We start from the raw sequence: 13,642 nt of genomic DNA on the forward strand, positions 1-13,642 counted from the left end.
ATAAAGTCCCATAATTCTGCCAATGAACGTTCTGCTTTCTCTCTCTTTTTTTCTGCCTCTTTAACTATCTGAGTAATCTCAAGAGCGTTGTCCTCTAACTCTGAGATTCTTTCCTCTGCATGGTCTAACCTATTGCTGATACTTTTAGAATCTTTTAGCTTATAATCTTATTTAAACAAATGTTTTAAGCCTTTGATATTTAACAAACCTTCCAAAATAAAAACTGGATCATATGCAAATTCTTTCATAAATTTTCTTTTATGAATTTTATTCAATTCTGCATAGACAATTTACAAATATTCTAAACTTTCTAGATTTCCTGTCTATTACTTTTTTAAATAACCATTCTATTTTAGGATAAAAAAAAATTTTTTTTTGAGACAGTCTCAAGCTATCTCCCTGGGTAGAGTGCTATGGCATCACAGCTCACAGCAATCTCATACTCTTGGGCTCAAGCAATTCTCTTGCCTCAGCCTCCCAACTAGCTGGGACTACAAGCAACCACCACAGCCCCAGGCCATTTTTTGTTGTGATTGTCATTGTTGTTTTAGCTGGCCTGGGCCAGGTTTGAACCTACCAGCCTCGGTGTACGAGGCCAGGGCCCTACCCACTGAGCTACGGGTGCCACCCGTGTGTGAATATTCCTTAACATGTTTATTAATTACTTTTGGTTATCTAATGCTATGGAATACCCCCAACTCAGTGCTGTGACGTGCCCATGATTCTATGGGTCAGAAATTCTGAGATGCGCAACTTCCCCATAATGAAAAGAGGCCTCAGCTGGGATGAGGCAAATGGCTCAGGGTGAATAAAAAGCTCAAGGTGGGGACAGGTGGGCTGAGAAATCCCCATTCGAGAGGATGCCTTCATTGACAGGTGTGGGAGCTTGGTGAGGATGGCCAGAGGCTGGGCTCAGCACATACTGCCTCCTGAGGCCCTCCCTACACATGACCTCTTCAGCAGGGTGGTCTTGGAACACCAGTTTTCTCCCCTGTAAATCATGCTTTTTATGACCCTGACACAGAAGTTGCATCAGATCATTTCTCCTGTTAGTTTTAGAAGTCACAGAAAATTAAAGAATTTTTCTGCCATGCTTAAAAAAATAAGACACGTTCTATTGCTGATGGGCACTTAGGTAACTTTCTGTTGGGGCTATTAAAAATGGGCTGCTGCAAAATTCCAGGAGGGTGAGCGAGTACTGTGCTTTCATGGGCCTCTTCTTTATGAAGCAAAGTGTGTAAAGGTTGCCATAAAGGACAAACAAGTGAAATACTTTATACATTACAGTGGTTAGAATAAAAATTGGGATGAATGGGTTCCAGTGAGCAGAGTACTCAAATATGTGGACACCAATCTGCAGAAACAGAACTTCAAAAAGCCAATCAGGAGCAGTCTGCAGAGGGGAAGATGAAAGGGGCTACTCCAGGAAAGAAGACATCTGGTCTGCAACAGAAAAATGTTGAAGTGAAAACAAAGCAGAATAAGCAGAAAACACCTGGAGATGGAGACAGTGGCAGTACCAGGGAGAGACCTCAGCCTCCTTGGAAGAAAAGGGCCCAGGTAGAGCCTACTGTTGAAAATGAAGAAACAGTCATGAACAGAGTTGAAGTTAAAGGAAAGATTCCTGAAGAGCTAAAACCTTGGCTTGTTTTTTTTTTTTTTTTTTTTTTTGCAGTTTTTGGCCGGGGCTGGGTTTGAACTCACCACCTCCAGTACATGGGGCTGGCACCCTGCTCCTTTGAGCCACAGGCGCTGCCCTAAAACCTTGGCTTGTTGATGGGACTGGGACTTAATTACCAGGCAAAAACAGCTCTTTTTTTTTTTGTAGAGACAGAGTCTCACTTTATGGCCCTCGGTAGGGTGCCATGGCCTCACCCAGCTCACAGCAACCTCCAACTCCTGGGCCCAAGTGATTCTCTTGCCTCAGCCTCCCAAGTAGCTGGGACTACAGGCACCCACCACAACGCCCAGCTATTTTTTGGTTGCAGTTTTGGCCGGGGCCAGATTTGAACCTGCCACCGTCGGTATATGGGGCCGGCACCCTACCGACTGAGCCACAGGCGCTGCCAGCAAAAACAGCTCTTGTCTTCCCTGCTAAGAAGAATGTGGATTCCATTCTGGAGGATTATGCAAATTACAAGAAATCTCATGGAAACACAGATGATAAGGACTATGCTGTTAATGAAGTTGTAGCAGGGATAAAAGAATACTTCAATGTAATGCTGGGCACTCAGCTCCTGTACAAATATGAGAGACCGCGGTATGCTGAAATTCTTGCAGATCACCCTGATGCACCCATGTCCCAAGTCTGTGGAGCACCACGTCTACTGAGATTATTTGTACGAATTGGAGCCATGTGGGCCTAACACCTTTGGATGAGAAGAGCTTTGCTTTATTACTGAACTATCTTCATGATTTCCTAAAGTATCTGGCAAAGAATTCTGCAACCTTGTTTAGTGCCAGTGATTACGAAGTGGCTCCTCCTGAGTACCATCGGAAAGCTGTGTGAGAGAGCGTCTCACTCACATGTATTTGGATCTCTGTAAACACATTTTTGTTCTTACAAACAAAAGAAAGATCTCTTGTACAAACAATGTACTTTGAAGATGTTAGTGTAGAACAGAATTGATGTTTGTTTTCTGTTTGATTTTAAACAGAGAAAATAAAAGGGGTTATAGCTCCAAACAAAAATAAATAAATAAATAAAATAATAAAAATCAGCTCCTGAGGCTCGGTGCCCATAGCTCAGCAGTTACACCGCTGGCCACATGCACTAGGGCTGGTGGGTTAGAACCCAGCCCAGGCCTGCTAAACAACAATGACAACTACAACAAAATAGCCTGGTGTTGTGGCAGGAACCTGTAGTCCCAGCTACTTGGGACTGAAGTAGAGAGAATGGTTTAAGTCCAAGAGTTGGAGATTGCCATGAGCTGTGACACCACGGCAATCTACCGAGTGTGACACAGTGAGACTATGTCTCAAAAAAAATACTCTAGTTCAAGGAATTCCTGCTGCCGTAAATACTCTAGTTCAAGGCATTCCTGAACACATGTACGTCTTAAGTATACATTCAGGATGGACATTTCTGGAACCTAGGTGCTGTGTGTTCAGGGTAACACACACTTTCATCAGTTTTTCAAAGCACTTCCAATACACTGTCCCACCAGCTGTATGAAAGCTCAAGTTTGTTATCTGTTTTGTTTTGTTTTTGAGACAGAGTCTCATTTTGTTGCCCTCAGTAGAGTGCTATGGCATCATAGCTAATAGCAACCTCAAACTCTTGGACTCAAAAGTTTGCCTCTGCCTCTGGAGTAGGTAGGACTACAGGTGCCCACCACAATGCCCACCTAGTTTTTCTACTTTTTTTTTTTTTTTTGCAGTTTTGGCCAGAGCCAGGTTCAAACTCGCCACCCCCGATATATTGGGCCGGCGCCCTACTACTTGAGCCACAGGCACGGCCCTAGTTTTTCTATTTTAAAGTAGAGACAGGGTCTTGCTGTTGCTCAGGCCGGTCTCAAACTCCTGAGGCTTGCCTCGGCCTCCCAGAGTGCTAGGTTTACAGGCGTGAGCCACCATGCACCACCTGAAAGTTCAAGTTATTTCATATCCTCATCAGGTCCAGATAATGTCTGAATTTTCATTTTAGATTAAATTATATTTAATATAGCAAACCATTGCAGCCTTTGCGTCTTTTCCTGTCTGTCTTTTTTTTTTTTTGTAGAGACAGAGTCTCACTTTATGGCCCTCGGTAGAGTGCCGTGGCCTCACACGGCTCACAGCAACCTCCAACTCCTGGGCTTACGCGATTCTCTTGCCTCAGCCTCCGGAGCAGCTGGGACGACAGGCGCCCGCCACAACGCCCGGCTATTTTTTGGTTGCAGTTCAGCCGGGGCCGGGTTTGAACCCGTCACCCTCGGTATATGGGGCCGGCGCCTTACCGACTGAGCCACAGGCGCCGCCCTTTTCCTGTCTGTTTTAAATTCTTTTTTTCTTTTTTGTAGAGACAGAGTCTCACTTTACCGCCCTCGGTAGAGTGCCATGACGTCACAGGACTCACAGCAACCTCCAGCTCTTGGGCTTCCGCGATTCTCCTGCCTCAGACTCCCGAGTAGCTGGGACGACAGGCGCCCGCCACAACGCCCGGCTATTTTTTGGTTGCAGTTCAGCCGGGGCTGGGTTTGAACCCGCCACCCTCGGTATATGGGGCCGGTGCCCCACTCACTGAGCCACAGGTGCCACCCTGTTTTAAATTCTTATAGCTGTTGCAACAAGTTACCACAAACGTGTGGCTTAAAACAACACAAATTGATTTTCTTACGGTTTTGGACTCAGGAGTCTATAATCCAGGCATTGGCAGGGCTGTGCTGGTCCCGGACGGCCATGGGAGGGTCCGTCTGGCTGTACGCGGTAGAGGCTGCTTCATTCCCTGCTCCTGCCCCTTCTTCACTGTACCTCAACCACTTCCTTCAGGGGTCACATTGCCATCTCCTCCTCTGTGGTCAAACATCCTCTGTCTCTTTCTCCCAGACACACTTGAGATTCCACCCAAGGCCCAACCTGGTAATCCAGGACAATCTCCCCATCTTAAGATCATGCAAAGTCCCTTTTGCCATAAAAGAGAAGAATCACAGCTCCAGAAGAATCACAGGATAGGACATAGGTGTCTCTGGGACTCACTATTCAACCAGGACACTATTTCTCTCCTGCTCACCGGAACTTGCAGTTCCTCCCACGTGGGAAGGCTCTGTGGGGGAATAGCACATCTCAACGCCCTCTAAAAGTCGCTACTGTCTCAAAGGGCTTCACAGAGGGGTCTCACCGCCTCTGCCCCGGCTCGTCCTTCCCTGGTGGGGCTGCAGGACGTGTGTTGGTGCCACCTGGTGGACACGGTGCATCACTACAGGGGAGCACCCGGCAGAAGCACAACCAGGACGCTGACGTAGTATTTTAAATTTCTAATAGCCATATTGAACAGTTTAAGAAAGAAACAGGTGGCTCGGCGCGTGTGGCTCAAGTGGCTAAGGCGCCAGCCACATATACCTGAGCTGGCGGGTTCGAATCCAGCCCGTAGGCCCGCCAAACAACAATGATGGCTGCAACCAAAAAATAGCCAGGCGTTGTGGCGAGTGCCTGTAGTCTCAGCTACTTGGGAGGTGGAGGCAGGAGAATCGCCTAAAGCCCAGGAGTTGGAGGTTGCTGTGAGCTGTGATGCTATGGCACTCTACCGAGGGCGACAGCTTGAGGCTCTGTCTCAAAAAAAGAAAGAAAGAAACAGGTAAAAATAATTTCCGTAACATATAGTATTCAGCACAACATATTGAATACGTTATAAATAGGTAATTAACAAAAAAGTAATGAGTTGTTTTGCTTTTTTTAATAGTAGGGCTTTGAAATCCTGAGTGTGTTCACACCTGCAGCAGGTCCTCATGCAGACCAGTCCCATTTCAAGGGCTCACAACCCATTTTGGGGGAGTGGCTACTGTAGGGGACAGTACAGCCCTAGAAGTCTCAGTGGAAAGGGGGGTTAAGGTGAGGGATCTGAGAAGGAGCCTGGGAGAAGGGCTTGTGAAGGAGGGGACCAGTCACAGGGGCAGGGCCTGGCTGTGCACTCAGCCTTGGTCTGGCCTCACTAATGGGTCCTCTGCCTTACAGGAGGGTTGGGGAGGTGCAAACTCACAGACCCAGGTTTGAGCCCAGCCTCCCACTAGCTGATGTTGAGGAAGCCCTTGCCCTTGATGAGCCTCAAGTCCCTGAAGTGTTAATGTGCCATAAAGGTCAAATGCAGTGGGGCATATGAAATGCCACACCTGGCCAAATGCATGCTTGGTAAGAATTAACTTTAGTGATTTTAATGATTTCTTTATTTTATTTTATTTATTTATTTAATTTTTTTTTTTTTTTTGAGACATGGCTTCCCTCAATCATCCAGACTGGGGTGCAGTGGCTCAGGCATGGCTCACTGCAACCTTGAACTCCTGGGCTCAGGTGATCCTCCCACCTCAGTCTCTCAGAGTGCTGGGTTTACAGGCCTGAGCCACAGCACCCAGCCTGATTTCTGTCTTTTATTGCTTCCTTTATTTTCCTTTTTTTTTTTTTTTGAGACAGAATCTCTGTCACTCTGGGTAGAGTTCTGTGCTGTCATAGCTCACAGCAACCTCAAAATCCTGGACCGAAACAATCCTCTTGCCTCAGCCTCCCAAGTAGCTGGGACTACAGGCAACCGCCACCACACCAGGCTAGTTTTTCTATTTTTAGTAGAGACAGGGTCTCACTCTGGCTCAGGCTGGTCTTAAACTCCTGAGCTCAGGCAATCCACCTGCCTTAGCCTCCCAGAGTACGAGGATTACAGTCGTGAGCCATTGCACCCAACCTCCTTTATTTTCATTTTCAGTATACCTCGTATGTGGACAGCGCCTAGCATGTAGCAAGCTCTCAGTAAATATCATGAAATGAGTGAAAAGCATAGTGCTGAGGAAGAGAGTCCCAGGCCCTAGCCCCCAGCCTCAGAGGTACCTACCATCCAGCTCCCGTTTTTTTTGTGTCCTGTTTCTGTCCCAGACCCTGTGCCAAACACTCCTCAAGAGTTATCTCTGAATCTTCACTCTGCGCTGACGGGTCTTATGGTCATTCCTATTTACCCACCAAGAAACTGAAGCTCAGAGAAGTGTCACTCACCCAAGGTCACAGAGCTCATAGAGACCTGGTCATCAAGTCTCTTACGAGGACCAAGTGCCCATATCTCTGAAGTCCGACCTACTGGAACCCAGTCGCCTAGACTTCTGACCTTCACCTGGCCAGGAGCCTAATTCACTACAAACATCTGATGCCATCTCCAAAGATGTATCTGCATGTGCTCAGCTTATGGCAGTGGGTGAGTTGAGAGACCAGGACTATGGGTATCTGGTATGGAGGGGAGCAGAGGTCCACCCCACCCAAATACAGCCTATGCTGGGGCACACAGGCCCTAATGAACTCACTGGCCCTGCTCCCATGGGGCAAGAAGGGAAATTTCCCATCAACACGCCCACCAATGTGCACATGAGATGGACGTCCACACACACCCCACACGCACAGGCTGAAACATGTGATCTTCCCCCACATCCATTTTCCAGTCCCAGGCCAAGATGTGGGGGACTGGGCAAAGGGGTCATAGAGGTTGCTGTGAGCTGTGATGCCACAGCACTCTACCGAGGGTGACAAAGTAAAACTCTGTCTCAAAAAAAAAAATTCCACTTTTATTTACAGAAAAGCTAGCAATTCCAGAGAATAGCTCCTCAAAGAACTGTTATCCTCTCCTGGTTCTCTTTCTTTGTTTTGGGGTTGTTGTTTTTTGTTTCTTTTGGGGGGGGGTTCAGATGGAGTCTCACTCTGTTGCCCTGAGTAGAGTGCTGTGGCATCCTAGCCCACAGCAACCTCAAAATCTTGGGCTCAAGCGATCCTCTTGCCTCAGTCTCCCAAATAGCTGGGACTACAGGCTCCCACCACACTACCTGGCTATTTTTAGAAACAGGATTTTAGCTGGGCTCAGTGGCTCACGTCTATAATCCCAGCACTTGGCAGGCTGAGGTGGATAGATTGCTCAAAGGTTCAAGACCCACCTGAGCAAGAGTGAGACCTCCATCTCTAAAAAAAAAAATAGCCAATCCTGTGGCAGTCACCTGTAGTCCCAGCTACCTGGGAGGCTGAGGCAAGAGAATCGCTTGAACCTGAATTTGAGTTTGCTGTGAGCTAAGATGCCACAGCACTCTACCAAGAGTGATTAAGTGAGACTGTGTCTTAAAAAAGAAAGAGAGAAAGAGAAAGGGAGAAACAGAGGAAGGGAGGGAGGGAGGGAGAGAGGGAGGAAGGAAGGAAGGAGAGAGAGAGAAAGAGAAAGAAAGAAAGGAAGGAAGGAAAGGAAGGGAAGGGGGAGGGAAAGGAGAGGGAAGGGAAGGAAGGAAAGAAAGAAAGAAAAAGAGAGTCTTGTTCAGGCTGGTCTCAAACTCCTGAGCTCAGCCAATCCACCCACCTTGGCCTCCCAGAGGATTACAGGCATGAGCTACGATGCACACTGGGTCCTTGACTGGCACCATGGTCCTTGGAGTATCCAGTTTCTTTTTTTTTTTTTAATGAGCATATGCGCACAGTTGCCTTGTCTTTTGTTGTTGTTGTTGTTTTGTTAGTTTGCTTGTAAAGACAGAGTTCTACCCTACGCCCTGAGCAGAGTGCAGGCGTCGTAGCTCACTGCAACCCCAGACTCGGGCTGCGGGCACCCTGCTGCCTCAGCCTCCAAAGCGGCTGGGATTATAGGCAGCGCCCAGTTAGGTTTTTCCATTTTTTTCATAAGTCAGGGTTTCACTCTCACTCAGACAAGCCTCCAACTCCTGAACTAAAGCAATCCTCCAGCCTTAGCCTCCCACAGTGCTGGGATTGCCAGCATGAGCCACCGTGCCTGGCAAGTTTCCTAACTTTATCCATGACAGAAGGTCTTCGACGTGAACAAACAACTCCAGATGGCAGCACACAGGCTCATCCAGCCCCGGCAGGGCCTGTCCAGCAACGCCCTCTGTGTAGTGGCTATTTAAGATAACAATGGCCTCCATCAGGATGAGGGGCACAGGAGGCTGAGGGGACCCATCTAAGGCACTGAGTTCAGCCTGAAATATCAGCAAAATATTCTTAGACGAGAACTGAAAGGATGAGGAAAAACAAGCCAGGTAAAGAAGGCGAATGGAAAGAGAGTAACAAGTAAACAAATGGCATGTGCAAAGGCCACAAGGTGACCTGGTGATGTGGCCTTTTTATTCTCTAACATGGGCGCAGGAAACAGCAGGACGAGCATTGTCACAGCCCTCTTTTGGTGTATAATAAACAACCCTAAGTTGTCGTCGTTTCAGAACAATCCCAGTGTGTGTTTTTCTCACGAATCTGCCATCTGCTGGGATGCTCTTCTCTGCTCCAGGATGCCCGAGGCCTCAGCTAAAATCACCTAAAGGAGCGTTTGCTCACGTGGCAGTTGGTGCTGGCTGCGGGCCACAAGGACCTATGTTCCTCTGTGTGTCCTCCCTCCCTATGGGCCAGACTGGGCACCCACGCAGCATGGAGGATGGGTTGCAAAGGCAAGTGTGTTGAGAGAGACAGCTGGGAAGATGTCATATTGCTCATGTGACCCCAGATGTCATTGGGGTCACTCTTGACACATTCCATTTGTTGAGGCAATTGCAAAGTTCTGCCCAGGTTCAAGGGAAGGGGAAATGAACCCCGCCAAGCTGAAATTTATGACATGTTTATCTTAAAAAACAAAAAAGGGGGAAGTGATTCTTTTCTTTTTTTCTTTTAGAGATAAGATCTCCCTTTGTCACCCAGGCTGGAGTTCAGTTGTATATCAGAGCTTAATGTAACCTTAAACTCATGGACTTGAGTGATTCTCCTGCCTCAACCTCCATGTAGCAGGGACTACAGGTCTGCTCCACCATACCTGGCTAAATTTTAAAACTTATTATTTTTATTTTTTTATTTTTTGTAGAAACAGACTCTTGCTATGTTGATCAGGCTGGTGTCAAACTCCTGGCCTCAAGCTATTCTCTCGTCTCATTCCCCTAAAATACTGGGATTACAGGGAGAAGATACCATGCCTGGCATCCAAAGTGGTTTTCGAGATGGGTCCTGGGGGAGCCAGGATGGGGCTGGGCCATGGAGGGCTATGGGGAGGGGCCTAGCGAGAGGAAGCCCAGGAGCCCCAGAAACACGCAGTGCAGACAGATGGGCAGGAGGGTTGGGGTGGGAGGGATGCATCCAAGATAAGGCTTAAGGGCCCAGGCCTGGGGCTGGAAGATGGATTTGGGGGAAGATCACGTGTTTTAGCTGGAGATACTGGAACTCTGTGTGTTGCTGGTAGGAGTGTAAAATGATGCATCCGTTGTAGAAAACAGTATGATCAATCGTTCCTCAAAAAATTAAGCACAGAATTATCACATGATTCAGCAATTCCACTTCAGGGTATATACACTAAGTGATTGAAAGCAGGGACAGATATTTGTACACCATGTCTATAGCAGCCTTATTCACAATGGATAAAAAAGATAGAAGCAACTCAAGTGTCTGATGACAGATGAAGTGGATAAATAAAATGTGGTATAGCCATGATACAATGAAATGCCATTCAGCCTTAAAAGAGTGAAATACGGACTCATACTACAACACAGATGAGCCCTTTTTTTTTTTTTTTTGCAGTTTTTGGCCGAGGCTGGGTTTGAACCCGCCACCTCCGGCGTATGGGGCCAGCGCCCTACTCCTTTGAGCCACAGGCGCCGCCCAGATAAGCCTTTTTTATTTTAATTTTTTACGAATGGGAGTAGCCACCATTCTATAAAATAGAATGAAAGCTTCCCCCATAGGTGAACCTTGAAGACATTAAGTGAAATGCACCAGAAACCAAAGGACAAATATTATATAAATCCGCTTATGTGAGGTACCTAGAGTAGTCAAATACATAGGGACAGAAGGTAGAATGGTGGCTGCCAGGAACTTGGGGAGGGGAAAATGGAGAGTTACTGTTTTGTGGGTACAGAGTTTTATCTTTACAGGATGAAAAAAGTGCTGGAGGCCAGGTGTGGTGGCTCACTCCTGTAATTCCAGCATTCTGGAAGCCAAGGTGGGAGGATTCCTTGAGCTTGGGCATGAGACCAACTTGGGCATGAGACCAACTTGAGCAAGAGGGAAACCCTGTTTCTACTAAAAATAGAAAAATTAGCTGGACATAGTGCCGCGTACCTATAGTCCCAGCTACTCAAGAAGCTAAAGCAGGAGTATCACTTGAACCCAGGAGCTAGGCTAGGCTAATGCCTCAGCACTCTAGTCGGGGGTGACAGAACAAAACTCTGTCTCTAAATAAATAAACAAACAAACAAACCTGCAAGTAATTTCAGTAATATTTTTATTTATGCCAATATATTAAATTACTATCATTTCAACAAAGAATCTCAAACATTATTGAGATGTTTTTACATTCTCTTTACCATAGTAACCCTTTAAAATATGGTGTGTATTGGCTCAGCACCCATAGCACAGTGGTTACGGTGCCAACCACACAACTGGTGGGTTCGAACCTGGCCCAGGCCAGCTAACCAACAATGACAACTGCAACATAAAATAGCCGGGCGTTGTGGTGGGCGCCTGTAGTCCCAGCTACTTGGGAGACTGAGGCAAGAGAATGGCTTAAGCCCAAAAGTTTGAGGTTGCTGTGAGCTGTGACACCACAGCACTCTACCAAGAGCAACATAGTGAGACTCTGTCTCAAAATAATAATAGTATGGTGTGTATTTTACCCTCACAGCACATCTCCAGGGTGCTGTGGCTCACCATGTTTCAATACTCAATAGCCACATTCAGCTAGTGGCTACTATATTGGACGGCATTGCTCTAACATTTCATCTGCAAGCATCTCCATCACATTGACAAAGACCCATCTTTCCTCAGCAATGCACACAGGTGCATCTGCAAATGCAACCTGCAGCTTCTCTGCAACCTCCTGTGTCATCTGCAAACATGCCCACAGCTCACAGGCCAACGCCTAAATCTCACAGCAGACATCTTCAGAGAAAGCACTTGCTCTGGCAGCACACTTGATTCCAAACCTGATTTGTCCTACAAATCTCCCCATCTTTTGCATAAATTTGTATTACATTTGTGTATCACTCTAATAAAATCACACAGGCAGAGCCTCAGATTGTCATCTCAAAGTCAGGGGGGCCTAGGGCTAGGGAGAAGGCCCCTGAGTGTTCTTCCTCCTGTTTCCTCTGGGGATCTTCGTCCTCCTCCTCCTCTTCTTCACAGCTCTCCTCCTCCTCTTCCTCCCACCTGGCCTCCTCCTCCAGGATGGTAACCAGATCCTCCCGAAGGGCCTTCATCTGCAGCCCCAGGCTGCATAGCTGGCCCAGCAGCTGGATGTCCACTTGGCGCAGGTTCCCCTGCCAGCAGAAAGGGGGTGTCACAGGCATGCCACCCCAGAGGGCAAGGGGCCCCTTCAGGCCTGGGAGAGAGTAGGGCCCAGATCAAGTCCTAGCCCACCCTAACTGCCACCCTGCTGCTCAGAGCCTCTCTTGATCTCTACCGCCATCTCCGTCTGTCCATTCACTGTGCCTCATGTTGCTCGCTCAGTCTTTCTTACTAGTGTCTCCCTCTCTTGTTTTTTTATCTCCATTTCTGTTTCCATTTGTCAGTCTCTGTCTTTATTTGCTTCTGTCTTTCCATTTCCCTGTCTCTCTGTCTACCCCTGTTTCTGTTTCCTTGTTTCTCTGTGTCAGGCTTTGGCTGTCACTCTCTCTGTCTTAGATTCAGTACGAGGCTGTCTCTGTTCTTGTTAAACGTCTATCTCGCTCCTTCCACCTCTTTCTGTGAGGGTCTCTCTCTGTTTCTATTCCTGTCTCTCCCTCTAGGTCTCTGTCTGCTCTGCCTCTATTTATTTCTTAACTGTCACTCAGATCCTGTCTTTCAATTTCTATTTTCATTCATTCTCATTGACATTCTCCCCCCGGCCCCTGTCTTCTGCCTTCAAACCCCTCACTCACCAGCTCCTCTCGGATCCACAATAGACTCTCCCTGGCACTTCCAATGTCTGCCCTTGGGGACATGTGGGTCTGGCCAGGGCTCTCCACTGGGGAGAAACCCCTGAGGGCCTGAGGGGGTGGACCCAGCCCCAGAGGCACCAATCTGGCCTCCTTCAGTTGCCTCCACAGCTCCATAAGCTCTGAGCAGCAGCCACCAGGAGCAGGAAGTAGCAAGGTCCAGGGTGACCCAGTCCTCTGAGGATCTGGGGGGAGGGAGTAAATAAAGGGCAGTGAGGGGTATGGGGCGGAACCTGGCAGAGGCATCCCAAAGTCCATTCTTCTAAGAGATCAACTGGCCTTGTTTTTTTCTCTTTTTTCTCCTTCTGAAGTCTAACCTCAACTTTGCTTACAAGGATCCAAACGCAGCCTCTCTTGCTGAGGTCAAACTCCATCCCTCCCTGAGCACTCTGCAGTGCTCAGTGCCTGCTGATGCCTGGCCCCATCTGTCCTGTCCTCTCCTGGCCCCTCCCACCTCTCCCCAGCCTCCTTGCTGCCTTTTCCTCCAAAGGCAGAGAAACCTCTGGCTTGCTGAAAGCTTGGTCCTTGCCTGTCCTCTCAGCTCGGCCATCCCAGACCTTCCCCATGGGTATGCCTGAGGGACAGCAATGGCTTGAAGGGGCTCCAAGAGAATGATTCCTCAGCTGGAGTGCCTCCGTATCCAGACCACTGACTGATGGCTGACCAACCGATTCTGCTGACCTTGAACTTGCCTGTGGTTATGTCACTGTCAGGGAGGGCCCTGCTGTGGAAAAGGCTAGGGAGCACTGCAAGCCTTGCTTTGACTTGAACCCCTCTTTCAGGCCCAAGGTGTTAAGATTTCACATATATAGCCAGGCATGGTGGCTCACGCCTGTAATCCTAGCACTCTGGGAGGCTGAGGCAGGTGGATCGTTTGCGCCCAAGAGTTTGAGACCAGCCTGAGCAAGTGCAAGATCCCATCTCTACTAAAAAATAGAAAAATTCGCTGGACATTTTGGCAGGCGCCTGTAGTTCCAGCTACTCAGGGGACTGAGGCAGGAGGATCCCTTGAGTCTGAGACTTTGAGGTTGCTGTAA

At 47.9% G+C, this 13,642-nt stretch overlaps 1 protein-coding gene and 1 pseudogene across 1 annotated transcript; one reads left to right on the forward strand and one right to left on the reverse strand.

Moving 5' to 3' along the window:
- Positions 1-1,131: 1,131 nt before the first annotated feature.
- On the forward strand, positions 1,132-2,509 carry LOC128596991 (mortality factor 4-like protein 1; annotated as a pseudogene).
- Positions 2,510-10,880: 8,371 nt separating this feature from the next.
- ERICH4 (glutamate rich 4) lies at positions 10,881-12,801 on the reverse strand. Its single transcript, XM_053605200.1, has 2 exons — positions 12,549-12,801; positions 10,881-11,948 (listed from the first exon to the last, which is right to left on the reverse strand). The coding sequence occupies exons 1-2, from the start codon at positions 12,720-12,722 to the stop codon at positions 11,703-11,705; spliced, it is 420 nt and encodes a 139-aa protein (XP_053461175.1). The 5' UTR covers positions 12,723-12,801; the 3' UTR covers positions 10,881-11,702.
- Between the last annotated feature and the right edge of the window lie 841 nt (positions 12,802-13,642).

This window comes from Nycticebus coucang, chromosome 10 (genome assembly GCF_027406575.1).
Source record: "Nycticebus coucang isolate mNycCou1 chromosome 10, mNycCou1.pri, whole genome shotgun sequence".
NCBI lineage: Eukaryota > Metazoa > Chordata > Mammalia > Primates > Lorisidae > Nycticebus > Nycticebus coucang.